This window comes from Mytilus galloprovincialis, chromosome 8 (genome assembly GCF_965363235.1).
Source record: "Mytilus galloprovincialis chromosome 8, xbMytGall1.hap1.1, whole genome shotgun sequence".
Classification (NCBI taxonomy): Eukaryota; Metazoa; Mollusca; class Bivalvia; order Mytilida; family Mytilidae; genus Mytilus; species Mytilus galloprovincialis.
In genome coordinates, this window is record NC_134845.1 from 713517 (window position 1) to 741219 (window position 27703).

Below are 27703 nucleotides of genomic sequence, written 5' to 3' on the forward strand. Positions count from 1 at the left end.
TAGAACAAAGGCCTAATCACAGGCGATAACACATCTACAGCTTTAGAATCAAAGTACCGGGGTATCGGATCTATAGAACAAAGGCCTAACCACAGGAGATAACACATCTACAGCTTTAGAATCAAAGTACCGGGCTATAGGATCTATAGAACAAAGGCCTAACCACAGGCGATAACACATCAACAGCTTTAGAATCAAAGTACCGGGCTATAGTATCTATAGAACAAAGGCCTAACCACTGGCGATAACACATCTACAGCTTTAGAATCAAAGTACTGGGGTATAGGATCTATAGAACAAAGGCCTAACCACAGGCGATAACACATCAACAGCTTTAGAATCAAAGTACCGGGCTATAGGATCTATAGAACAAAGGCCTAACCACTGGCGATAACACATCTACAGCTTTAGAATCAAAGTACCGGGGTATAGGATCTATAGAACAAAGGCCTAACCACAGGCGATAACACATCTACAGCTTTAGAATCAAAGTACCGGGGTATAGGATCTATAGATCAAAGGCCTAACCACAGGCGATAACACATCAACAGCTTTAGAATCAAAGTACCGGGGTATAGGATCTATAGATCAAAGGCCTAACCACAGGCGATAACACATCAACAGCTTTAGAATCAAAGTACCGGGGTATAGGATCTATAGATCAAAGGCCTAACCACAGGCGATAACACATCTACAGCTTTAGAATCAAAGTACCGGGCTATAGTATCTATAGAACAAAGGCCTAACCACAGGCGATAACACATCTACAGCTTTAGAATCAAAGTACCGGGGTATAGGATCTATAGATCAAAGGCCTAACCACAGGTGATAACACATCTACAGCTTTAGAATCAAAGTACCGGGCTATAGGATCTATAGATCAAAGGCCTAACCACAGGCGATAACACATCAACAGCTTTAGAATCAAAGTACCGGGGTATAGGATCTATAGAACAAAGGCCTAACCACAGGTGATAACACATCAACAGCTTTAGAATCAAAGTACCGGGGTATAGGATCTATAGAACAAAGGCCTAACCACAGGCGATAACACATCAACAGCTTTAGAATCAAAGTACCGGGCTATAGGATCTATAGAACAAAGGCCTAACCACAGGCGATAACACATCTACAGCTTTAGAATCAAAGTACCGGGGTATAGGATCTATAGAACAAAGGCCTAACCACAGGAGATAACACATCTACAGCTTTAGAATCAAAGTACCGGGCTATAGGATCTATAGAACAAAGGCCTAACCACAGGCGATAACACATCAACAGCTTTAGAATCAAAGTACCGGGCTATAGGATCTATAGAACAAAGGCCTAACCACAGGCGATAACACATCAACAGTACCGGGGTATAGGATCTATAGAACAAAGGCCTAACCACAGGCGATAACACATCAACAGTACCGGGCTATAGGATCTATAGAACAAAGGCCTAACCACAGGCGATAACACATCAACAGCTTTAGAATCAAAGTACCGGGGTATAGGATCTATAGAACAAAGGCCTAACCACAGGCGATAACACATCTACAGCTTTAGAATCAAAGTACCGGGGTATAGGATCTATAGATCAAAGGCCTAACCACAGGCGATAACACATCAACAGCTTTAGAATCAAAGTACCGGGCTATAGGATCTATAGATCAAAGGCCTAACCACAGGCGATAACACATCAACAGCTTTAGAATCAAAGTACCGGGGTATAGGATCTATAGATCAAAGGCCTAACCACAGGCGATAACACATCTACAGCTTTAGAATCAAAGTACCGGGCTATAGGATCTATAGATCAAAGGCCTAACCACAGGCGATAACACATCTACAGCTTTAGAATCAAAGTACCGGGCTATAGGATCTATAGATCAAAGGCCTAACCACAGGAGATAACACATCTACAGCTTTAGAATCAAAGTACCGGGCTATAGGATCTATAGAACAAAGGCCTAACCACTGGCGATAACACATCAACAGCTTTAGAATCAAAGTACCGGGCTATAGTATCTATAGAACAAAGGCCTAACCACAGGCGATAACACATCAACAGCTTTAGAATCAAAGTACCGGGCTACAGGATCTATAGAACAAAGGCCTAACCACAGGCGATAACACATCTACAGCTTTAGAATCAAAGTACCGGGCTATAGTATCTATAGAACAAAGGCCTAACCACAGGCGATAACACATCTACAGCTTTAGAATCAAAGTACCGGGGTATAGGATCTATAGATCAAAGGCCTAACCACAGGTGATAACACATCTACAGCTTTAGAATCAAAGTACCGGGCTATAGGATCTATAGATCAAAGGCCTAACCACAGGCGATAACACATCAACAGCTTTAGAATCAAAGTACCGGGGTATAGGATCTATAGAACAAAGGCCTAACCACAGGTGATAACACATCAACAGCTTTAGAATCAAAGTACCGGGGTATAGGATCTATAGAACAAAGGCCTAACCACAGGCGATAACACATCTACAGCTTTAGAATCAAAGTACCGGGGTATAGGATCTATAGAACAAAGGCCTAACCACAGGGATAACACATCTACAGCTTTAGAATCAAAGTATCGGGTATAGGATCTATAGAACAAAGGCCTAACCACAGGTGATAACACATCTACAGCTTTAGAATCAAAGTACCGGGCTATAGGATCTATAGAACAAAGGCCTAACCACAGGAGATAACACATCAACAGCTTTAGAATCAAAGTACCGGGCTATAGGATCTATAGAACAAAGGCCTAACCACAGGCGATAACACATCAACAGCTTTAGAATCAAAGTACCGGGCTATAGGATCTATAGAACAAAGGCCTAATCACAGGCGATAACACATCTACAGCTTTAGAATCAAAGTACCGGGGTATCGGATCTATAGAACAAAGGCCTAACCACAGGAGATAACACATCTACAGCTTTAGAATCAAAGTACCGGGCTATAGGATCTATAGAACAAAGGCCTAACCACAGGCGATAACACATCAACAGCTTTAGAATCAAAGTACCGGGCTATAGTATCTATAGAACAAAGGCCTAACCACTGGCGATAACACATCTACAGCTTTAGAATCAAAGTACTGGGGTATAGGATCTATAGAACAAAGGCCTAACCACAGGCGATAACACATCAACAGCTTTAGAATCAAAGTACCGGGCTATAGGATCTATAGAACAAAGGCCTAACCACTGGCGATAACACATCTACAGCTTTAGAATCAAAGTACCGGGGTATAGGATCTATAGAACAAAGGCCTAACCACAGGCGATAACACATCTACAGCTTTAGAATCAAAGTACCGGGGTATAGGATCTATAGATCAAAGGCCTAACCACAGGCGATAACACATCAACAGCTTTAGAATCAAAGTACCGGGGTATAGGATCTATAGATCAAAGGCCTAACCACAGGCGATAACACATCAACAGCTTTAGAATCAAAGTACCGGGGTATAGGATCTATAGATCAAAGGCCTAACCACAGGCGATAACACATCTACAGCTTTAGAATCAAAGTACCGGGCTATAGTATCTATAGAACAAAGGCCTAACCACAGGCGATAACACATCTACAGCTTTAGAATCAAAGTACCGGGGTATAGGATCTATAGATCAAAGGCCTAACCACAGGTGATAACACATCTACAGCTTTAGAATCAAAGTACCGGGCTATAGGATCTATAGATCAAAGGCCTAACCACAGGCGATAACACATCAACAGCTTTAGAATCAAAGTACCGGGGTATAGGATCTATAGAACAAAGGCCTAACCACAGGTGATAACACATCAACAGCTTTAGAATCAAAGTACCGGGGTATAGGATCTATAGAACAAAGGCCTAACCACAGGCGATAACACATCTACAGCTTTAGAATCAAAGTACCGGGGTATAGGATCTATAGATCAAAGGCCTAACCACAGGTGATAACACATCTACAGCTTTAGAATCAAAGTACCGGGCTATAGGATCTATAGATCAAAGGCCTAACCACAGGCGATAACACATCAACAGCTTTAGAATCAAAGTACCGGGGTATAGGATCTATAGAACAAAGGCCTAACCACAGGTGATAACACATCAACAGCTTTAGAATCAAAGTACCGGGGTATAGGATCTATAGAACAAAGGCCTAACCACAGGCGATAACACATCTACAGCTTTAGAATCAAAGTACCGGGGTATAGGATCTATAGAACAAAGGCCTAACCACAGGCGATAACACATCTACAGCTTTAGAATCAAAGTATCGGGTATAGGATCTATAGAACAAAGGCCTAACCACAGGTGATAACACATCTACAGCTTTAGAATCAAAGTACCGGGCTATAGGATCTATAGAACAAAGGCCTAACCACAGGAGATAACACATCAACAGCTTTAGAATCAAAGTACCGGGCTATAGGATCTATAGAACAAAGGCCTAACCACAGGAGATAACACATCAACAGCTTTAGAATCAAAGTACCGGGCTATAGGATCTATAGAACAAAGGCCTAACCACAGGCGATAACACATCTACAGCTTTAGAATCAAAGTACCGGGCTATAGGATCTATAGAACAAAGGCCTAACCACAGGCGATAACACATCAACAGCTTTAGAATCAAAGTACCGGGCTATAGTATCTATAGATCAAAGGCCTAACCACAGGCGATAACACATCAACAGCTTTAGAATCAAAGTACCGGGGTATAGGATCTATAGAACAAAGGCCTAACCACAGGCGATAACACATTTACAGCTTTAGAATCAAAGTACCGGGTATAGGATCTATAGAACAAAGGCCTAACCACAGGAGATAACACATCTACAGCTTTAGAATCAAAGTACCGGGCTATAGGATCTATAGATCAAAGGTCTAACCACAGGCGATAACACATCTACAGCTTTAGAATCAAAGTACCGGGCTATAGGATCTATAGAACAAAGGCCTAACCACAGGAGATAACACATCTACAGCTTTAGAATCAAAGTACCAGGGTATAGGATCTATAGAACAAAGGCCTAACCACTGGCGATAACACATCAACAGCTTTAGAATCAAAGTACCGGGGTATAGGATCTATAGAACAAAGGCCTAACCACAGGTGATAACACATCAACAGCTTTAGAATCAAAGTACCGGGGTATAGGATCTATAGAACAAAGGCCTAACCACAGGCGATAACACATCTACAGCTTTAGAATCAAAGTACCGGGCTATAGGATCTATAGAACAAAGGCCTAACCACAGGCGATAACACATCAACAGCTTTAGAATCAAAGTACCGGGCTATAGTATCTATAGAACAAAGGCCTAACCACTGGCGATAACACATCTACAGCTTTAGAATCAAAGTACTGGGGTATAGGATCTATAGAACAAAGGCCTAACCACAGGCGATAACACATCAACAGCTTTAGAATCAAAGTACCGGGCTATAGGATCTATAGAACAAAGGCCTAACCACAGGCGATAACACATCTACAGCTTTAGAATCAAAGTACCGGGGTATAGGATCTATAGATCAAAGGCCTAACCACAGGCGATAACACATCAACAGCTTTAGAATCAAAGTACCGGGGTATAGGATCTATAGATCAAAGGCCTAACCACAGGCGATAACACATCAACAGCTTTAGAATCAAAGTACCGGGGTATAGGATCTATAGATCAAAGGCCTAACCACAGGCGATAACACATCTACAGCTTTAGAATCAAAGTACCGGGCTATAGTATCTATAGAACAAAGGCCTAACCACAGGCGATAACACATCTACAGCTTTAGAATCAAAGTACCGGGGTATAGGATCTATAGATCAAAGGCCTAACCACAGGTGATAACACATCTACAGCTTTAGAATCAAAGTACCGGGCTATAGGATCTATAGATCAAAGGCCTAACCACAGGCGATAACACATCAACAGCTTTAGAATCAAAGTACCGGGGTATAGGATCTATAGAACAAAGGCCTAACCACAGGTGATAACACATCAACAGCTTTAGAATCAAAGTACCGGGGTATAGGATCTATAGAACAAAGGCCTAACCACAGGCGATAACACATCTACAGCTTTAGAATCAAAGTACCGGGGTATAGGATCTATAGATCAAAGGCCTAACCACAGGTGATAACACATCTACAGCTTTAGAATCAAAGTACCGGGCTATAGGATCTATAGAACAAAGGCCTAACCACAGGAGATAACACATCTACAGCTTTAGAATCAAAGTACCAGGGTATAGGATCTATAGAACAAAGGCCTAACCACTGGCGATAACACATCAACAGCTTTAGAATCAAAGTACCGGGGTATAGGATCTATAGAACAAAGGCCTAACCACAGGTGATAACACATCAACAGCTTTAGAATCAAAGTACCGGGGTATAGGATCTATAGAACAAAGGCCTAACCACAGGCGATAACACATCTACAGCTTTAGAATCAAAGTACCGGGCTATAGGATCTATAGAACAAAGGCCTAACCACAGGCGATAACACATCAACAGCTTTAGAATCAAAGTACCGGGCTATAGTATCTATAGAACAAAGGCCTAACCACTGGCGATAACACATCTACAGCTTTAGAATCAAAGTACTGGGGTATAGGATCTATAGAACAAAGGCCTAACCACAGGCGATAACACATCAACAGCTTTAGAATCAAAGTACCGGGCTATAGGATCTATAGAACAAAGGCCTAACCACTGGCGATAACACATCTACAGCTTTAGAATCAAAGTACCGGGCTATAGGATCTATAGAACAAAGGCCTAACCACAGGCGATAACACATCTACAGCTTTAGAATCAAAGTACCGGGGTATAGGATCTATAGATCAAAGGCCTAACCACAGGCGATAACACATCAACAGCTTTAGAATCAAAGTACCGGGGTATAGGATCTATAGATCAAAGGCCTAACCACAGGCGATAACACATCAACAGCTTTAGAATCAAAGTACCGGGGTATAGGATCTATAGATCAAAGGCCTAACCACAGGCGATAACACATCTACAGCTTTAGAATCAAAGTACCGGGCTATAGTATCTATAGAACAAAGGCCTAACCACAGGCGATAACACATCTACAGCTTTAGAATCAAAGTACCGGGGTATAGGATCTATAGATCAAAGGCCTAACCACAGGTGATAACACATCTACAGCTTTAGAATCAAAGTACCGGGCTATAGGATCTATAGATCAAAGGCCTAACCACAGGCGATAACACATCAACAGCTTTAGAATCAAAGTACCGGGGTATAGGATCTATAGAACAAAGGCCTAACCACAGGTGATAACACATCAACAGCTTTAGAATCAAAGTACCGGGGTATAGGATCTATAGAACAAAGGCCTAACCACAGGCGATAACACATCTACAGCTTTAGAATCAAAGTACCGGGGTATAGGATCTATAGATCAAAGGCCTAACCACAGGTGATAACACATCTACAGCTTTAGAATCAAAGTACCGGGCTATAGGATCTATAGATCAAAGGCCTAACCACAGGCGATAACACATCAACAGCTTTAGAATCAAAGTACCGGGGTATAGGATCTATAGAACAAAGGCCTAACCACAGGTGATAACACATCAACAGCTTTAGAATCAAAGTACCGGGGTATAGGATCTATAGAACAAAGGCCTAACCACAGGCGATAACACATCTACAGCTTTAGAATCAAAGTACCGGGGTATAGGATCTATAGAACAAAGGCCTAACCACAGGCGATAACACATCTACAGCTTTAGAATCAAAGTATCGGGTATAGGATCTATAGAACAAAGGCCTAACCACAGGTGATAATACATCTACAGCTTTAGAATCAAAGTACCGGGCTATAGGATCTATAGAACAAAGGCCTAACCACAGGAGATAACACATCAACAGCTTTAGAATCAAAGTACCGGGCTATAGGATCTATAGAACAAAGGCCTAACCACAGGAGATAACACATCAACAGCTTTAGAATCAAAGTACCGGGCTATAGGATCTATAGAACAAAGGCCTAACCACAGGCGATAACACATCTACAGCTTTAGAATCAAAGTACCGGGCTATAGGATCTATAGAACAAAGGCCTAACCACAGGCGATAACACATCAACAGCTTTAGAATCAAAGTACCGGGCTATAGTATCTATAGATCAAAGGCCTAACCACAGGCGATAACACATCAACAGCTTTAGAATCAAAGTACCGGGGTATAGGATCTATAGAACAAAGGCCTAACCACAGGCGATAACACATTTACAGCTTTAGAATCAAAGTACCGGGTATAGGATCTATAGAACAAAGGCCTAACCACAGGAGATAACACATCTACAGCTTTAGAATCAAAGTACCGGGCTATAGGATCTATAGATCAAAGGTCTAACCACAGGCGATAACACATCTACAGCTTTAGAATCAAAGTACCGGGCTATAGGATCTATAGAACAAAGGCCTAACCACAGGAGATAACACATCTACAGCTTTAGAATCAAAGTACCAGGGTATAGGATCTATAGAACAAAGGCCTAACCACAGGTGATAACACATCAACAGCTTTAGAATCAAAGTACCGGGGTATAGGATCTATAGAACAAAGGCCTAACCACAGGAGATAACACATCAACAGCTTTAGAATCAAAGTACCGGGCTATAGGATCTATAGAACAAAGGCCTAACCACAGGCGATAACACATCTACAGCTTTAGAATCAAAGTACCGGGGTATAGGATCTATAGATCAAAGGCCTAACCACAGGTGATAACACATCTACAGCTTTAGAATCAAAGTACCGGGCTATAGGATCTATAGATCAAAGGCCTAACCACAGGCGATAACACATCAACAGCTTTAGAATCAAAGTACCGGGGTATAGGATCTATAGAACAAAGGCCTAACCACAGGTGATAACACATCAACAGCTTTAGAATCAAAGTACCGGGGTATAGGATCTATAGAACAAAGGCCTAACCACAGGCGATAACACATCTACAGCTTTAGAATCAAAGTACCGGGCTATAGGATCTATAGAACAAAGGCCTAACCACAGGCGATAACACATCTACAGCTTTAGAATCAAAGTATCGGGTATAGGATCTATAGAACAAAGGCCTAACCACAGGTGATAATACATCTACAGCTTTAGAATCAAAGTACCGGGCTATAGGATCTATAGAACAAAGGCCTAACCACAGGAGATAACACATCAACAGCTTTAGAATCAAAGTACCGGGCTATAGGATCTATAGAACAAAGGCCTAACCACAGGAGATAACACATCAACAGCTTTAGAATCAAAGTACCGGGCTATAGGATCTATAGAACAAAGGCCTAACCACAGGCGATAACACATCTACAGCTTTAGAATCAAAGTACCGGGCTATAGGATCTATAGAACAAAGGCCTAACCACAGGCGATAACACATCAACAGCTTTAGAATCAAAGTACCGGGCTATAGTATCTATAGATCAAAGGCCTAACCACAGGCGATAACACATCAACAGCTTTAGAATCAAAGTACCGGGGTATAGGATCTATAGAACAAAGGCCTAACCACAGGCGATAACACATTTACAGCTTTAGAATCAAAGTACCGGGTATAGGATCTATAGAACAAAGGCCTAACCACAGGAGATAACACATCTACAGCTTTAGAATCAAAGTACCGGGCTATAGGATCTATAGATCAAAGGTCTAACCACAGGCGATAACACATCTACAGCTTTAGAATCAAAGTACCGGGCTATAGGATCTATAGAACAAAGGCCTAACCACAGGAGATAACACATCTACAGCTTTAGAATCAAAGTACCAGGGTATAGGATCTATAGAACAAAGGCCTAACCACAGGTGATAACACATCAACAGCTTTAGAATCAAAGTACCGGGGTATAGGATCTATAGAACAAAGGCCTAACCACAGGAGATAACACATCAACAGCTTTAGAATCAAAGTACCGGGCTATAGGATCTATAGAACAAAGGCCTAACCACAGGCGATAACACATCTACAGCTTTAGAATCAAAGTACCGGCTATAGGATCTATAGAACAAAGAACATTAATCCGCCATTCCACTTACAAACAAACATAAAACAAAAGATAATGATCGACATCACAGCTTGGCTTTATTATCAGCAGGAAAACAAAATAAATAAATATTTACAAATGGTAATACTGTCAACAATATTGTCTCTAAAAATAGATACCTTGTGACCTATCAAAAAATTTCAAATATTCAATTAGTGCTTAAAAAATTAATAAAAAAAAAGAAAAGAAATACTTTTCCTTAAAATTATGTAAATTGTGATCTATAAACATTATAAAATAGAATAAATTTAATAAAAATATAATAAATTAATGAGGGTTGGAATGGGGTACCCCAACACAACAATCTAGTTAACATTTGGATGAAATAAATGTTACTGGTTTTAAATAAAACAATTTTTATGCTCATTTAATGCTAACACTGACAACGAAAGGGATATACAATGCCATTCCTACCCTCATTAATAGCTCTCTTCAGCAGTAAAAACTTACAACTATAAATGTACCTAACATATTAACTTTGTCAACATAACACTTATAAAACTCTAATGGACTTTAACAAAGTCATAACAATATAACAGCAGTAATAAGTCTAAAACAATTGCAGATTATTTTACAAAACACCTTGAAATATCACAAATAAAATTATCTAAAATATAAACATGGAAAAATATTGTCTCCCTTTATATCACAGATGATAAACAATAATATTGTCTCCCTTTATATCACAGATGATAAACAATAATATTGTCTCCCTTTATATCACAGATGATAAACAATAACATATAATGAGACAAATAAAATAGTATATATATCTTAACAAAATATAAAACGAAAAAGAATAATGAAAAAGGGAAGGTAGGTCAAGCCAAATTGATACAGGGTAAAAGGGATAGGGTGATACTATTTATCTTTTTACATTTATTTCTGGTATTGCACTTATGACAAGCTTTTTTTTTCAATTTTGTTTCCCCCTTATTGTTCCATCCCCTAAAAACTATTAGTATTTTCTGTTTGTGTTACACAGTCCAAAACATTTATGGAGAACTTAACTGCAATCATGAGATTTAAAAAAAAAAAGATAACTTTTACTGTTGTTAAAAACATATTTTTTTTGCCACTAGGTAACTGCCAGTGATTACTTGAATGTTTGTGAAATCAATCATCCTGCATGTTCATGTTTCCTTTCTTGTAAATGTAATATACACTTTAAACAAGTCATTCAATTTTACAACAAGCATTCAATATTGTCATGGTATAAACCAAAAAGTAGTATTGATAACCAACTGTCAGGCAAATTTTTCTTATAATTTTCTGATACTTTTGGACCTATGCCTTCGAATTGTTATGGGTACTACTGCCTTAAGTTTCTTAACCTTACTGTGTTTTGTTTATAAAATGTATTCCTTACTCTTATTCTTAAAGAGAAAACATATAGGTAACTTATGAGATTTAGTCTAACTAGACTCATAAATAAATGAACAATCTAAACATGTAAACTTTGGAAAATCAAGCTTACTGAAAAAAATAATCATATAAAATCTATAAATAGTTATGATATTTAACAATGAAGTATGCACACCTCAAATCAAGGCACCTTTCAATTAAAATCCCTCTTATATCCTGTTCAGTATATATTGAGGTACTTATAGCTCTGCTTTATTTCTAACTTTCAGATTATAGTCAAAAGATTACTTCTCCTCACCAACCTGCATTTCAATTGAAACAAATAATAAAATGGACCAGGAAATCCACATTGTTAAAAAAATACATAAATTTGAGAGAAATTTACATGTCTAAGTCTTGCATTTGCTTTAGGAAACAATTGTTAGACTTACAAATGTCCAAATTGTCCTAAAAGCAGATATGAGTCCTACACTGTTAAAGACATGCAATAATGTGTGTTCTTGATTCTGACAATCTAAAAGGCTTGAGGCTTGCATGTCATCTGAACTTATGGTTCTGACAAAACTGGCAGTCAAAAATGTGTGCACATGTTACTGAAGGCATGCACGTCATGTATAACTTTGATTCTGGTATTCATGGGTCCTCATGATTCTAACAAACTTAAATATATTCTGATGCTAATCTGATACTAATTCTGACTGTCCTCCTTGGACTTAGTAGAAGACAGCCTCTCTCTAGTTCTAGCTAGTTCCCCTTTAATTCCCTCGTTTTCATCCTCCTCCTCGTATTGGAATGCACTAAGATCTCTCTTAAGTTTGGCAGCATCTTCATCCTGACGTTTAAGGTTTTCTAACTTTTCTTTTTCTCGTCTCTCTCGTTTTGAGTCAATAACAAGTTTTGCACAAACTTCTAAAGGAGCTTTCTCTACATATTCACTTCCTGTAGAAAATAGAAAAAAAAATATTTTCAGATCTCACAAGCTCATGAATTCCATTCCATGTAAGCCCCATCATACAATATTTCTTGCTTCGAAAACATTTCCCTCATTTATTAAAACCTAAATCATGAATCTTTTAGTGAAAAAAAAGCAAATCAGAATATAATTAGACTCATTAAAGAAATAAATACATGTAATACAATGGAGAGTTGATTTAAAAGCTGCTTTCTGGTTGAAGTTCAATTTATATAACGAAGAATTTTGGGGATTTAATGAGATGCCTATGGCTGACAAAGCCACAAAAAAAGTCATTTTCTTTTCTTAGTAACTTAACAGTATCTGAACACATAATTGAGTAAAAATCTTTCGAACAGTTTATGCATGACAAATGATATATAAAATTAAAAAATATCCACAAAGATGGGCAATTCTAAATATTTGTAAAGAGTTCAGCAGAACCCTACATGTGTCCCATTTGTAATTGCTTCAGTCAGTGTAACAGTGCAATGTTGATTGCAAAATGTGAATTGATTGATTAATAAAATACAGAAAATTATAAAAATACAATTCTTGAGATTCGATAATTGAATGTTAGCTTGAAAAAATAAAATCCATCTATCAGTAAATAGTTATCAAAGGTACCAGGATTATAATTTAGTACGCCAGACGCGCGTTTTGTCTACATTAGACTCATCAGTGACGCTCATATCAAAATATTTATAAAGCCAAACAAGTACAAAGTTGAAGAGCATTGAGGATCCAAAATTCCAAAAAGTTGTGCCAAATACGGCTAAGGCTATGCCTGGGATAAGAAAATCCTTAGTTTTTTTGAAAAATTCTAAGTTTTGTAAACAGGAAATTTATAAAATGACCACATTATTGATATTCATGTCAACACTTAATCGCTTAAGTGTTGACTACTGGGTTGGTGATACCCTCGGGGACGAAACGTCCACCAGCAGTGGCATCGACCCAGTGGTGTAAATAGTTATCAAAGGTACCAGGATTATAATTTAGTACGCCAGACGCGCGTTTCGTCTACATTAGACTCATCAGTGACGCTCATATCAAAATATTTATAAAGCCAAACAAGTTCAAAGTTGAAGAGTAAAATACTAAAAAACATATACTTTCACAACTTTGCTTCAGACATTTATTTATATCTTCATCCTAAAAGAGCTTCTGCAAAAGGTTCATAAAAAAACATCAAGCTTTGACAAAGTAATTGATATGTATCAACTATAGCCGAAGTTACTTGATAACTATAAAAAAGTCCATTTATCAGTAAAATATAGAAAAAATAAGTCGTTAAAAAAAGTCTCTTTGAAAGATCCAGCACCACTAAAATTAATATAAAGATACTTTCCCTAAAAAATTGAGATTCACTGTTAATGAAATAAAAATATTTTATAGACAATATGTTATTGAACATGATTTTTTTATATAGACAATATGTTATTGAACTAGAATTTTTTAGTGATTTCAATTTTACTGTTCTACAATACAGGAACTATTGATACAGATACAGATTTTTATAAAGATGAAGTTAACATATATCTAATAAGGTGTTGAATTCAACTACAGAAACTTTAAAAGAACCATATACATATATCTAAAGAAAAAAAGTTAATCTATACAAAGCTACAGTTAAAAAAAGGTATAAGTTTAGATGCATAGAAAAAGCTGTGGGTAAAAAATAATATATTGTTAGGAATGTGGACAAAAGCTTTTGGTAACTGATATATATATATATAAATAATATGATATTAGAAATGTGGACAAAAGCTATGGGTAAATGATATATAAATAAAATCTACAGGGTCAGGCTAGTGCAACATACTTGTGAAGGCGCCCTTTTTACTAGGTTTGCCCGCTGGTGTTAAATAAAAACAATCATTAAAATTAGTCACAATTGTGGTGAATTATATACAGAAGTATAAAATACAGTCAAAAGGGGAATATGTGTGTAATTGTAACTTATCATACATGTTTGTTGTGTGTGTGTGTGTTGGGAGTGAGTAAGTGTTTAAGAGTTATAATGTCAATCAATTACCATATTTAATGTTGTGTATAAATACAAAATACCATAACAGTACTATGTAGACAGATATACATTATCAAATGATGAGGAAAAGGTGTACAAGATCAAAATGCCATATAAAGGGTGAAATATGGTTAGAAATAGGAATTACCAAAAACAGGAGATTGTGTTCTAAGTATGGTCAAGTATACATTTTAAGGAGGTAGGAAATGTTGGTATAAGTATTCAATTGGATTATGGATTTCTCAAGTTCAATATTGAAGATGTTCCAGTAAATAGCAAGATGGAAAATTGCAATAAAAGCACTTTTCCAGAACAAATTAATGAATTGAAATTTTGTGAATCCCTTACAAATGACACAAAATACTAAAAGACAAATGACTCGGGTGTGATAAAACCTTCTCTCTCAAATCATCAATGAACATAAATATAAAAAGAAGATGTGGTATGATTGCCAATGAGACATCTCTCCACAAGAACCCAAATGATACAGAAATTAGCAACTATAGTTCACCGTATGGCCTTTAACAATGAGCAAAGCCCATACCACATAGTCAGATCAAAAGCACCTAAATGACAAATGTAAAACAATTCAAAAGAGAAGACTTACAGCCTAATTTATGTAAGGACCACCACTTGATGTGGACTTTGGGGAACTTTGATTTTGTTTCCTAGATCATTGTAGAAAAACTTTCAGTTACTATCCTGATGAAGAACTGAAATACATGTTGCTATTTTGGTAAACTGATTATTTCTTGGTATTTTAAATGGTCTCATGTACAATCACCCTGTCATTTCCATTCCTAACTGGGGGAATACATTTAAAGCAGCGTAAATTATCATCAATCTGGCAATTATATATATAATTTTGAAATACATGTACAAGTATAACAACCATTTGAGTATTAACTTGTAATTAAATAACCAAATATAAGAATAAAATTGTGTTAAAGTAAATTAACATTATCTAGTTAAAGTCTAGATATAATTCAGCAGTGTTTACTTAGTCAAATATGTGTATAACTCAATCATATATGGTGATCTTAGTCAAATACATTTCAAACAATTATAAACAGAATATCAAAGTGTCTTAATGGTGAAAAATATGTATTAAGTTAGTATTATTGTGTCTTAAAATATTGAGTTTTCTTTCTTATTCAATATAAAATATATACACTGAAGTCCATATCTATATATAATATCAACAAATCTGTATACAATATATTGATAAACTCACCTATTAGCTTACGAGCCTCCACTCCATCTATGATTGGGTTTAACCAGGTTGACTGTCGCATGTTTGGTAAACCTGCTGCTTTGGGTACATAGATGTACCACACGAGTTCTAATAAATCACTTTTACGTAAACCTTTCTTTGATGAGGCTTGTCCTGTAAAATACAACAATATTGTACTTGTTCATTTTTACAAACTATTTAAATGGTTTAATCTATTATTGTTTACATTAGAAAAGGCCTGTACCAAGTCAGGAATATGACAGTTATAATAGTTTAATGTGTTTGAGCTTTTGAATTTGCCATTGGATTAGGGACTTTCCTTTTCTCCTCTGAAGTCTGTATTTTTTCCACAAAACATTGAAACTAAATAATGAGGAGTGAGGATACTGCAGTCTGTATGATAGATTCAGAACACAGAATCATAGTGATTTAATATTGTAGTTGGAGAGATGACACCCCAAAACTTCTATTATAGATGATTACATGTGGAAAAACTAAACAAATTTTTAACAATAAAGCATTATAATGAACATTTTATGTAACCAAACATAAGGTATATTTACCTTGAAACACGACGTCCACAGCTTCCTCAATTTCTGACTGTGATGGGTACAAATCACTCTCCCTGAAAAACTGATCTAATTCACTGAACTCCATTTCTCCAGCGAAGGCCTTCTTGTCAAATACACTCTCAAATCCTAAACAAGATCATAATTATGATGACGCAAGTGTTGATTTCAGACTATTCCGTATAGTACTGTGTGTCTTACAATGTAAAATGAGTCTCAATAATAGTTATTATGGTTATTCCTATAAAATCCTGCTCAATCACTCCTTAATTCTGGTATCATGGCTTGGAGACAAGAGCAGGCTTTATCAGCAACGTTATAATGTGAGAGGAGAAGTAATCGACATCACAATGTGTGAGGAGAAATATCAAGCTTGCTTTTGTCAAGCGTAAAACTGTCTAAGAGAGGGGGGAAAAGTTCAGTAATAGAACGGTTAACAGATTATCAGGGTTTTCTTCATATAGATATCGTAAAATATCATCCGATCAATAAAATGTGGATTCTATTTTTTATTCGTTACTCTATATTGTTTTATCTATTAAACATTGTGTAGAGTTTAATCGATTAATTTTAATAATATCACGTTTTATTTTCAAACTACAAAGGTTTTTTAAAGATTCAAGATTATATGCACGAGGGTGGCTAGGTTAAACTAAATTTGACTAAGATTTCTAATAAAGGGTTTTCTATTCTGCATTATAAACACTATAAGTGCACAAAGGTGGGTAAGTTGAAGAAATTTGTAGACAATGACTTTCAACGTTAGAAAGTGGAAACAATTTGTGAAGGACAACCACGCTGATTACTATAGACCCTATTTATCAGTAGAGCCCTAATTTATAACATACTGCTCCTCAATCCCATGTAGTCATTCATATATTCTATAGAAAAGGGTATTTTAGCTCTATCTACACCATGTCAGAGCCTAATTTATAGCAATACCTCGATTCCATGTAGTCATTCATATATTCTATAGTAAAGGGTATTTTAGCTCTATCTACACCATGTCAGAGCCTAATTTATAGCAGTACCTCGATTCCATGTAGTCATTCATATATTCTATGGTAAAGGGTGTTTTGGGTCTATCTACTCCATGTCAGAGCCTTAACTAACTTACTTCTCCTCGACTCCATGTAATCATTCATATATTCTATAGTGAAGGGTGTTTTAGCTCTATCTACTCCGTGTCTATGTTGACATCTCTTCAAGGAATTTTTGTAATCTTTTACCATTTTTGGCCATGTTGACCCATACCAAACAGCCTACAACAAAGAAATAAGAATGACTGCTATTGAATTAAGAGTTTGATCTTGTTTTAACATTCTTTGAGAATATTTAGACCTTTTAAAGTTTAGGAAAAGGGGGATAATCATTGTTCCATCATTGTGTGTGATTCATTTCTTTTTGGATTACTCTTGAAATATGTTGTGTTAAGCCTGAAACAACATAAATTGACTATAAATATTTCTTTTTGTTAACTAAAACTGAAATTCTGACCTATCTTACTTTATTTTTGTCTTTTACATTAGTCTTAAAAGTGCTAAACTGAATTTACATTGAAGTTCAACTACAAGTATTAGAATAAAAGATATTTATATGAAGATTAAAGAACCCTATTTTGAGCTTGCTTTCAGTTAATGAGAGCATTCTTTAAAATGGTGTTATTTAGTACAGCTTTACTTGTACCTAAAAGTCAAGTTTAACTCTACAGTAAATGAAAAATGTTATGGCAACCTGACCTACAAACAGAAAACCTGGTCTCATTACCTTTCTATAGAGCCTGTCAAATCGACATCTCACTAAGAACCGTCGGACATTTTTCTGAATTGAAGTAGCTGCATCATAGAGTTCTTTCTTTGTAGGTCCTGTTAGTTTAGGGTGGTATATTCTATAAACAAAATATATAAGTATCTTAAGTCTCAGTTTCAGTATATATATATTATATATTCAAAGTACTAAATGATAATAAGTGAATCTATGCTAAAAACCAGCCTATAAGATTCATGTACAACTACAATTTTGATGGTGTTTATTTATGGAAGCTCAAAACCATTAGGCTTTGACAAAAAACCTAAATCATTTCAATTTATGACATACAAATGCTGAACATTCTTTTAATACTAAATAACTCCAGTCCAACAAAATCTCAAAGCGTTAATAAATATACAGATTTCACAGTACTAACAAGAACACTGGCAAACCTATGGTCTTTTTCACTAGAAGACCATTTGACAACTTCATGATGTCTTTTTTGTTTGTGTTGTTAGGTTGCTGTCTCAGTGCCATAGAAATATCATTTTATATATACAACGTAAACAAGATAAATAATACTTACTGGTATATCTCAACGTGAGGTCCAATGGTTGACAGCTTGGAGGAACTTGATTGATGATTCAGGGTGTTTCTACATAAGTATTATTAGTGTTATGTTAATACAGCAGTTAAAGCCAGCTAAGTTATTCACAAATATTCACTCATTTTAGAGATTTTCTCCTCAAAATCAAAAATAGCAACAGCTTTATTTTTATTAGTGCATGTTATATGAAATAAATCTGTACTGAGAGTTGCCTTAAAGTAGAATAAAACATTGTGTACTGAGAGTTGCCTTAAAGTAGAATAAAACATTGTGTACTGAGAGTTGCCTTAAAGTAGAATAAAACATTGTGTACTGAGAGTTGCCTTAAAGTAGAATAAAACATTGTGTACTGAGAGTTGCCTTAAAGTAGAATAAAACATTGTGTACTGAGAGTTGCCTTAAAGTAGAATAAAACATTGTGTACTGAGAGTTGCCTTAAAGTAGAATAAAACATTGTGTACTGAGAGTTGCCTTAAAGTAGAATAAAACATTGTGTACTGAGAGTTGCCTTAAAGTAGAATAAAACATTGTGTACCACACAAAAGAGTTCAAATGTTGGATTTATAGATGAAAAACAAACCTAAGACATTTAAGGGAGTTCAATCATTAGATGTAGGTTACATTGACCTAAGTTAACCTCAATACAATGACTGCAGAGTTGAATTATAACAAAAATCACTATTTTACCTGCTAATTTTTTGGCTCTTAAGACAAGCCACTTTGCATTTGTGTAATCATTAGTTTTAAATCTTCAGACAAAATAAGATATCAGTTAAAAGTTTTAGTATGAGTTAACAACTCTACGTTGATTTTGTAAGGAAGTTCAAAGTTTTAAAAGTTAAAGTCACACAACAATTCCCCATGCTACAAGACATTAAGCATTAATTATACACAGATTTGTAATTTACCTAGAAATTATAATTATAATTAATATTTTTAATTATTTCTTGTATTATCACTACAGTTGCTATTTCAATGTTTTGTTATGTTTATAATAAACTGCTATTTGTAAAGAAATAAAATAATGATCCAGTAAGATGCAGAGGATATCCTTTAAAAGGTATAAAAACAATTACAGCAACCTAAATTATGCTAAAAGAATAATATTTGTCACAAAGAATTTGGATGGTTTAACATAAATGAAATACTGCATAAAACTTTTAGTCTACAAACAAAATTGAACTTAAGGTACTGTAACATAAAATGTAGGTCAATGTGACCTAAAAATCGATTTCAATACACATCCTTAGAAAACTGGGACATATATTTATATGGACAATAGAGCTAATAAACAAGGGTAAATTTATATATGCCAAAACTATATTTATAGTCTATCATGAGAAAAACAAAGAGCTCAGAATATTAAAATGTTTAAATGTACAGCAAAGTCTTGTTTAACAGCATTTTGTCAGAGCATGAAATATCAGACATTTTGTCAGAGCATGAAATATCAGACATTTTTATATTGTTAAAACATTTTGTCAGAGCATGAAATATCAGACATTTTTATATTAATAAAACATTTTGTCAGAGCATGAAATATCAGACATTAAACATATTGTTAAGACATTTAAGCATATTTAATTATTGCAGATGTTTTACTCAAGGAACTGTCACCCCTGTTAAATAAAAATATTAAAAATAATCACATTTTTGTAGAAAGAATTTTCATATGAAACATCAGAGTAAAAGTGTAGTTAAGAGCAAAAATCATAAAAAAAATATATAAATATAACCCACATAAAATGATGTAAAAATGATTGCCTGCTAAAACAATATTGAAATTATCAAAATACATTGATGTGCTGATCAAGTTTTTCCTATTAACCAACAAAATTTTCTTTTTATAAAAAAAAAATATATAGTATCATCCTCAAAATGGCAACTTCTTCTAAAACCACAGATTTATACACATAGAATATTTCAGATAGGGGCTGAAGTGATTTTTTTTTTTAGAGTTATTATATGCGACTTTGATATATATTATTTCTTATGAACCTAATTATTTTCCATTGAACTTAAGATTCTGAAATTTTATCATATCAGTCCTGAATATAAAAATAACCAGTCTTAACTATACAATTGCAAAAGAATACTTACAAATTGGATAGAGCCTCCATTTTGTTTTGTCGTTTTTGAGCTTTCTCTGCTTGGACTATTTTGAGCTCCCTTGCCCATTCCAATGATTCGTTTGATACGGGTGGACGATTCAGTATTTTAGTTTTGCGTATCAAATGTCCTCTGTATACTCTACAACATGATAAAAACAATGGTGTCAACTTATAAATAGTTTTCTCTAATTCTTCGTGAATTTATCCCTTTCTGCACCCATTGCATATAAAAAAAAAATTAATCAACGTGTGGTTTGTTTGATCTCAGTTCATCATTGGTTAAAATCCGATTATGACATCGAATTTTCTTGCTTTCCTCTGAATTCCCTAATGTGACGGCATGAAAAAAAGGCAACCATGCCTGATGACGTCACATAGAAAGAACACATCTTTTTGCAGATCATTCGTAAAGAAGGAATAAGTTTGCCTGCAAGTTGTTTGAAAATCATTAGAGAAACAGATTCTACCACCAAATCTCGTGTAATTCGATATTTATCCACTCTTGACAGTTAAATTTTAAATATTTAAAACGCTCGGCAAGCCTCACTTTTTAAATTAGAAAATTTAACTGTCTCGAGTGGATAAATATGGTATCACACTCGATACAGTGGTAGAATCTATATCTCTACACCAACAAAAACAAGCGGCCATCATAGCCAAGTGTAATCAAAATATCACTAAACACCAACAATCAAATGAATCAAACTATAAAGGAATGAAATAAATGGTTTGTTGTCTCCTCATTATCATCGTCATCACAAGTGTTGTCGTTCTCATGTTTAATATAATACGGTAAATATCAATTCAAGAAGTTAAAATTAGGCTTTGAAATATGCTAAACATGTCTTATTTTCAAGTGAGATTGGTGAATAATAAGATACTGGCTTTATAAAGGTCCACAATTCCCGTAACTTTTTAAAAGAACTTTATTAACTCAAGAAACTACTACAGTGTATTCTAATAATTACCTCTGTATTTCTATAGCAGCCTTTCTCTGGTCTTCCAATATCTCTCTTTCTTCCTTTATTAACTTCTTGTACATATTTCTGGCTACAAATCCTCTGAATATTCTGTGGATATAAATAAAGATATCTCTATGGTAACTAAAGTACTATAACAATATATTTCTATTTTAGTAATTAGAGAAATTACCATTAATAAATAAAATATAAATTGTGGTAAACAAGCATATCAATGGTAGCGCAATATATCATAAGGGTATTCAAACATATCTACTATATCATAAAACTTGTATTTATTCATGATTAGAATTATTATCGACTCCTAGGAGTCGATATTAGAATTGAACGATGGACAATCAGTGCGTGAATTTTTCTTACTACCTGATTGGAAGATATTACGAGACATAAATAATCAAAGTTTATTGATTGGTTAGGACATTCCAACCCTAGTATAGTAAATGTCCTTCAATCCTGTAGAGTATCGGATTTGTCCTCTCTATTTTAGCAATTAGATTTTGCCTGGTCATTAATCATGCATATTCATGATATTGGTACACAGGTAACTTTTATCTATAAATAGTCGAATCTTCTGGAGTTTCGTAAACAACAACGTTAAACGATATATACTACTTCACAACGTGTGACCTCACGTGTATGGTAAAATTTGTTGATTGATGCACGTGGCTATTCTAGTAAATGAATTAATCTACAAAGCGAGAGCACTTTCCATATTCATCAGCTAAGAGTCAACTAGCCCTTTTTGAAAGGCTAATGCTTGTGTGGTTAATTAATTGAATAGTTCTGATAGTTTTTCAGTCAGTCGCTATCAAAATCCATAAGTCTCACTGTATCTATGATTTTATCAATATCAGATCCATTTCCTGTTAGATATACTGTTCCCAGTACTTAGGTAGTAAAGTAAAATGGTCAAGTAATTATCTCCCCTGAAATAGATATGCCCTTAAGATTATCTATTTGTTCCAATGGGTAACATTTAGAAAGAATGGCTATGTAAGTAGGTCAGCATACATTATAAATATCAATAAGACTTCCTTCCTCTTCCAGATCTTTTATGAGACATCAAGTTGTATTAATACATTAACTTAAACACAACCATACCTTTGAATGTCCACAGCTGCTTCAGCCTCTTTCTGAAGTTTGAAAGCTGCTGCTGTTTCATACTGTAAAGATAATAAAAATTGTCGTCAGAAGTTATCAAACAAGGTCATAATCAAGGTCATGTTTTATATGATACAGCCAGGATTTACATCAATTCAATTCTTTTACTGTTGATACATTATTATTACTTGGATATCAATTTTCATGGATTAAGTAGGTAATGGTAAAATTGAAATGTTCAAAGAAGTACATGTTTTCTATAGGGCATGTATACACATACTTTGATTAAACCACAAAATTAAATATCCATAAAAGTAAAGAATTTTCGGAAATCCACAAATAAAAACGAATCTACAGTTATATTTCTTTCGAAGAGAGATGTATCAAGATGAAAGCCTATCTAGAACCTAATGGTATAATGTAAGGCAGAGAGATGTATCAAGATGAAAGCCTATCTAGAACCTAATGGTATAATGTAAGGAAGAGAGATGTATCAAGATGAAAGCCTATCTAGAACCTAATGGTATAATGTAAGGAAGAGAGATGTATCAAGATGAAAGCCTATCTAGAACCTAATGGTATAATGTAAGGCAAATATTTAATTTTTTCTTCATTAATGTGCATTCAATTTTTCATTTCTACATCCTTTTAAACAGAACATCTCTGCATTGACTAGTGTTAATTTTGTGATTCTTAATGTTAAACTGGTCAAATCATTGATGATAAGATAGATTTCTAAGCAAGTGACCTTGAACCTAATACTCACAGGATCTTTAATGTTATAATAATGAGCTATAGGTCTGCCCACACGAGATATAGATTGGTTAGATCTTCGTGACTTCTGCGTTGTCGCTGATTTAAACCTGTCCTGAGCTTCCTCACCATGACCATTGACCACTCCAGACTCGGCCACAGATTCTAATTTCTCTGTAAAAATATCAAATATCCATTGCATTAGAATCATTATACATGTACTTTATTCATTTGAAAGACAATTAAATTTGTCAATTTGTTGTATTCTCTTAAAAGATTTTATATAATTTGATGTATATTTTTATAAACTTTGCAACATCTATTTCAACTATATAAGTGCGACTACTTTCACATTGTAATTTCAATAAGATTTTTCCTACTTTTAATTTAAACTCACAGTTCAAATCTCATTTCAAATTTGAACTTCATGTAAAATGGAGAATGGAAACAGGGATGTGTCAGAGAGAAAACAACCAGATTAAAGAACAGACTGGTTTGAAATCATAAAATGCATTATCATGGAGAGGGCTTACATAGGCTTTGCCTGCTGCCTAATCCAATTCAATTTATTCAAATAAAATACTGTTTAAACAAACTTTTCATGATATAAATGGTAAAAAAGGTTCTAGTGTTTGGGAAAAATGGAAATCATATATTTGATCACTATAAAGTAAAATTAAAAATATAACAAATCTAGTACCATCATTAAAGACAACATGTCTAGTGCCGTCTGCTGCTATTTCTATGTGAGCATTGTTGGGGTATATTGTTTTCTCATGCTCTATACCACTTCTTGAGGTTTCTGTTAAATACAAGACATGAGATTAGCAAATCAGGTTTAAATGACAGATTTTGATGATTCTGTAAAATAATAATTAATATTTTTTAACCTTTCCAAACAAAAACACATTAGCCATATATGATAGTTGTTATGGAATCATCTCAAGATCACAATTGAAGTACACTACAGTGAAGGGAAACAAGTTATATAGCCAATCTTATATGAGCACAGATTATTATAAAAGATCTTTGTGGTAGAAAATTGAATTGTATGATATGCCTGAAATTGTTTTCACTTATAGAAATTGACCAGCTCATAATTTTAACTCAGTCAGTTTTGCTCTAACTTTGTTAATTTTTGAGATATAAGCTTAAATTGGCATTTTACCAATGTTCTATTTTTAGCCATGGCAGCCATGTTTCTTGAATGACCAGAATAAAAAGCATAAACTATATACTGAAATACCACTAAGATCATTGAGTTTGGCTGAAATAACTTCAGTGCTTTGAGAGGAAATCTTTGAAACAGTTAAATAAGAACATGATGGAGAGCAATGAATGTCAAGTGATGGTGCTGGCTCACATGGCCCCTGGGGCAGGTAATATATAAACGAGTTCACATTACTCACCAATCATTGTATTATGTCTGGACGACAATCATGAGCTTACATGGTCCACTGAGTCAGGTGATATATAAACAAGTTCAGATTACTCACCAATCATTGTATTCTGTCTGGATGACAATCTTGATACATGTAATGATGATGATAATGAACCATCTAGCCCAGAATGACTGCCAGGAGGGGCTGATCTTATACCATTTGTCCTTAAATCAACCACTGAAACAAAAAATATAATGTTAAGTTATAGGAGAGGGAGAGTCATTTTATAATTCTTTTATTTGTGCATATATTTTCTCGTTTTTGTTTGTTTTTACAAAGTTCCAAGATTTCAAAATAATAAAATGTATTAGCTTTTATTTTTCTGACATGACTATAACATTGCAAAAATTTGTGAATAGAAGATAAATAAAAATGTCTTGGACAATTTTGAACCTTCATGACATCCTTATCATATATATTACCTTGCTCCATATAATGCCTTGGACTTCTGGTGGACCTTGCATGGTGTTCTATTTCTGAGCTATATGTCTGTCCGTACCGGGGCGATTGGTCTATAAACTGTGACTGTCGATGTGAAGCACTGGGAATAGAGGGAGGAGTCCTGAGGGGCGGGGCATGTTTAAAATATTCTGTCTGTTTCCTCGACATACGTAGCACCTGTGAAGAAGCACTTTGTGTTCCGTTTGGCATCCTGCCAGCTTGACGACCCACTTTAGTCGACATACTATCAGGTATACACTCAAAACAATAATTTTCTGGTTTTACGATTTCCTTAAACCAATGTCCGTCACGATGAGATAATCTAGAATAGGCTTTCTTTTTCTCTTTTACATCCACTATTTCTCCATCAGGGCAAAAATTCCAACTTTCTGATGCTGACAATTCTTGGATTGTTCCATGTTTTTCTGGATGAGCTGAAGGTAACCTACCCCCAGATGGAATAGCCAAAACTTCTAAATGAACATCCCCATTATGTAAATCCTGTGAGAAATGGACAGGATGTATAATGTGAGGTGATCGGTGGGTTACATTCTGTTCAGTTTCTTCAGTTACTGTTCCCTTCTCTGCAGTTTCTACTTCCTCCTCTTCAGATTCTGTTTGCTTGTTGACAGTATCTGTAAGATTATCTACTGATTCTGATTGCTTCTCTACTGTCTCCACTAATTCTGCATCCTGTTCTTGTAATTCTACTTCCTCATCTGTTGGTTTGTCCTTAAGTAAATTGTAACAAGTTTAATGTTAAAGTTGAATCATATTTATTATGTTAGTATACATTCCTAATTCAAATTAGGAACACCTTCTGGTTAGGGTAAATATTCTTAAGCTGAAAAACTGGTGAAAGCAGATTAAAATGTAAGTTTTGTGTAATACTTCTAATGGTGTGTGACTTAATGTTATACTTTTAATGGTGTGTGACTTAAGGTATTCGGCCCATAATTAGCCAATATACAACAAGCAAAATAATTTACATTTTTATCAAGGATTGTAAGTAGGGGGGTTTAAGAGTTCTTACTATGAAATAAAAATCCGCAAATTATTTGAGGTTAACAGCAGAGCTGGGTTAGAGTGCCCCCCCTTTTTTGTCCTCAAATGCCAAATAAGGGGTTTTAATAGGATGTAATTTTAAGAAATCTATAGAGTATAATTTACTAATCTATCTTTTAAAAGGAACCTTACATGTAACCTTGTAAAATTAAACATAAAAAATAAATTGTTTTTTTGCTATTCTATTTTTAGAACTGTGTTATTGTGACTAATAATAGAAAAAGGAGAAAAGTCTAAAATTTGTCAATTTTATATCTTCACTAGTTCAAAAGTGAATATTTTAGCAGAGCATTAAAAAATGACATTTAAATTAACTTTACATATTGTTCCATCCTAAAAAAATTTTTTAGAAACTTTTACCGTACCAATTTCAAGAAATTTTGATTTAGAATGTCAAGGTCACAGTTCGTAAATGGAGACTTGGTATCCCTGTTCTGATGTTTTTTGGTATAATTTATGTAAATCTTTAGCAAAACTAACCATACTTCATATAATCTTATAATAAGAATAAACTATGATATTTATGACATGTAAAGTTCAAAAGGTCAAAGGTCAAGGTCATTTTTGGAGTTAAAATCAACAAAAATCTCCTTTTTTGCTAAATTTTCAAAAGTGTATCTACCTATTGGTCCCATAATCTTTACAACCTTTGTAAATAAAAGACCATTTGATGATATTCAAAAGATCTTGGTTTGGTTTCAACCTTTAGGGGTCAACAGGTCAAAAGGTCAAGTAATTTTAGGAGCTAAAATTATACAATGACCTCCTTTTTTGCTCAATTTTCTATAGTAAACTTACCTTTATGTACTATAATCTTTCATTACATTTGTTAATTATGATAACTTTATGATATGCATTAGATATAGGATTAGCTTCAACCTTGAGGTCAAAAGGTCAAAGTTCAAGGTAATTTTAGGACCTGAAATATGAAAATTCTCTCCTTTTTGCTCATATTTCAAAAATATATAATAAAAAGAAGATGTTGTATGGTTGCCAATGAGACAACTTTCTACAAGAGACCAAAATGACACAGTAATTAAGTTATAGGTAACTACAGCCTTCAACAATGAGCAAAGCCTATACCGCATAGTCAGCTTTAAAAGGTCCAAAATGGCAATGTAAAACAATTCAAACGAGAAAACACACGGCCTTATTTAAAAAAAAAATGATAAAAAAACAAATATTTTACGCACAAACAAACCACAACCACTGAATAACAGGCTCC

At 34.8% G+C, this 27703-nt stretch overlaps 1 protein-coding gene across 9 annotated transcripts in view; it reads right to left on the bottom strand.

The window, feature by feature from the left end:
• Window positions 1-10093: 10093 nt before the first annotated feature.
• LOC143084815 (uncharacterized) overlaps window positions 10094-27703 on the bottom strand; it is a 99141-nt gene continuing 81531 nt past the window's right edge. For 8 of the 9 annotated variants that reach the window (XM_076260873.1, XM_076260879.1, XM_076260878.1 and 5 more), the window contains 14 exons: window positions 25395-26145; window positions 25027-25149; window positions 24231-24332; window positions 23544-23704; window positions 22778-22839; window positions 21665-21766; window positions 20686-20835; window positions 18565-18633; window positions 17997-18117; window positions 17347-17491; window positions 16224-16358; window positions 15661-15813; window positions 14223-14255; window positions 10094-12384 (listed from right to left, as the gene is read on the bottom strand). In XM_076260873.1, coding sequence (XP_076116988.1) covers window positions 12134-12384; window positions 14223-14255; window positions 15661-15813; window positions 16224-16358; window positions 17347-17491; window positions 17997-18117; window positions 18565-18633; window positions 20686-20835; window positions 21665-21766; window positions 22778-22839; window positions 23544-23704; window positions 24231-24332; window positions 25027-25149; window positions 25395-26145 — 2358 coding nt within the window. In that variant the 3' untranslated portion in view covers window positions 10094-12133. The remainder of the gene's footprint in view (window positions 12385-14222; window positions 14256-15660; window positions 15814-16223; window positions 16359-17346; window positions 17492-17996; window positions 18118-18564; window positions 18634-20685; window positions 20836-21664; window positions 21767-22777; window positions 22840-23543; window positions 23705-24230; window positions 24333-25026; window positions 25150-25394; window positions 26146-27703) is intronic. The other variant, XM_076260877.1, reaches the window with a different exon arrangement.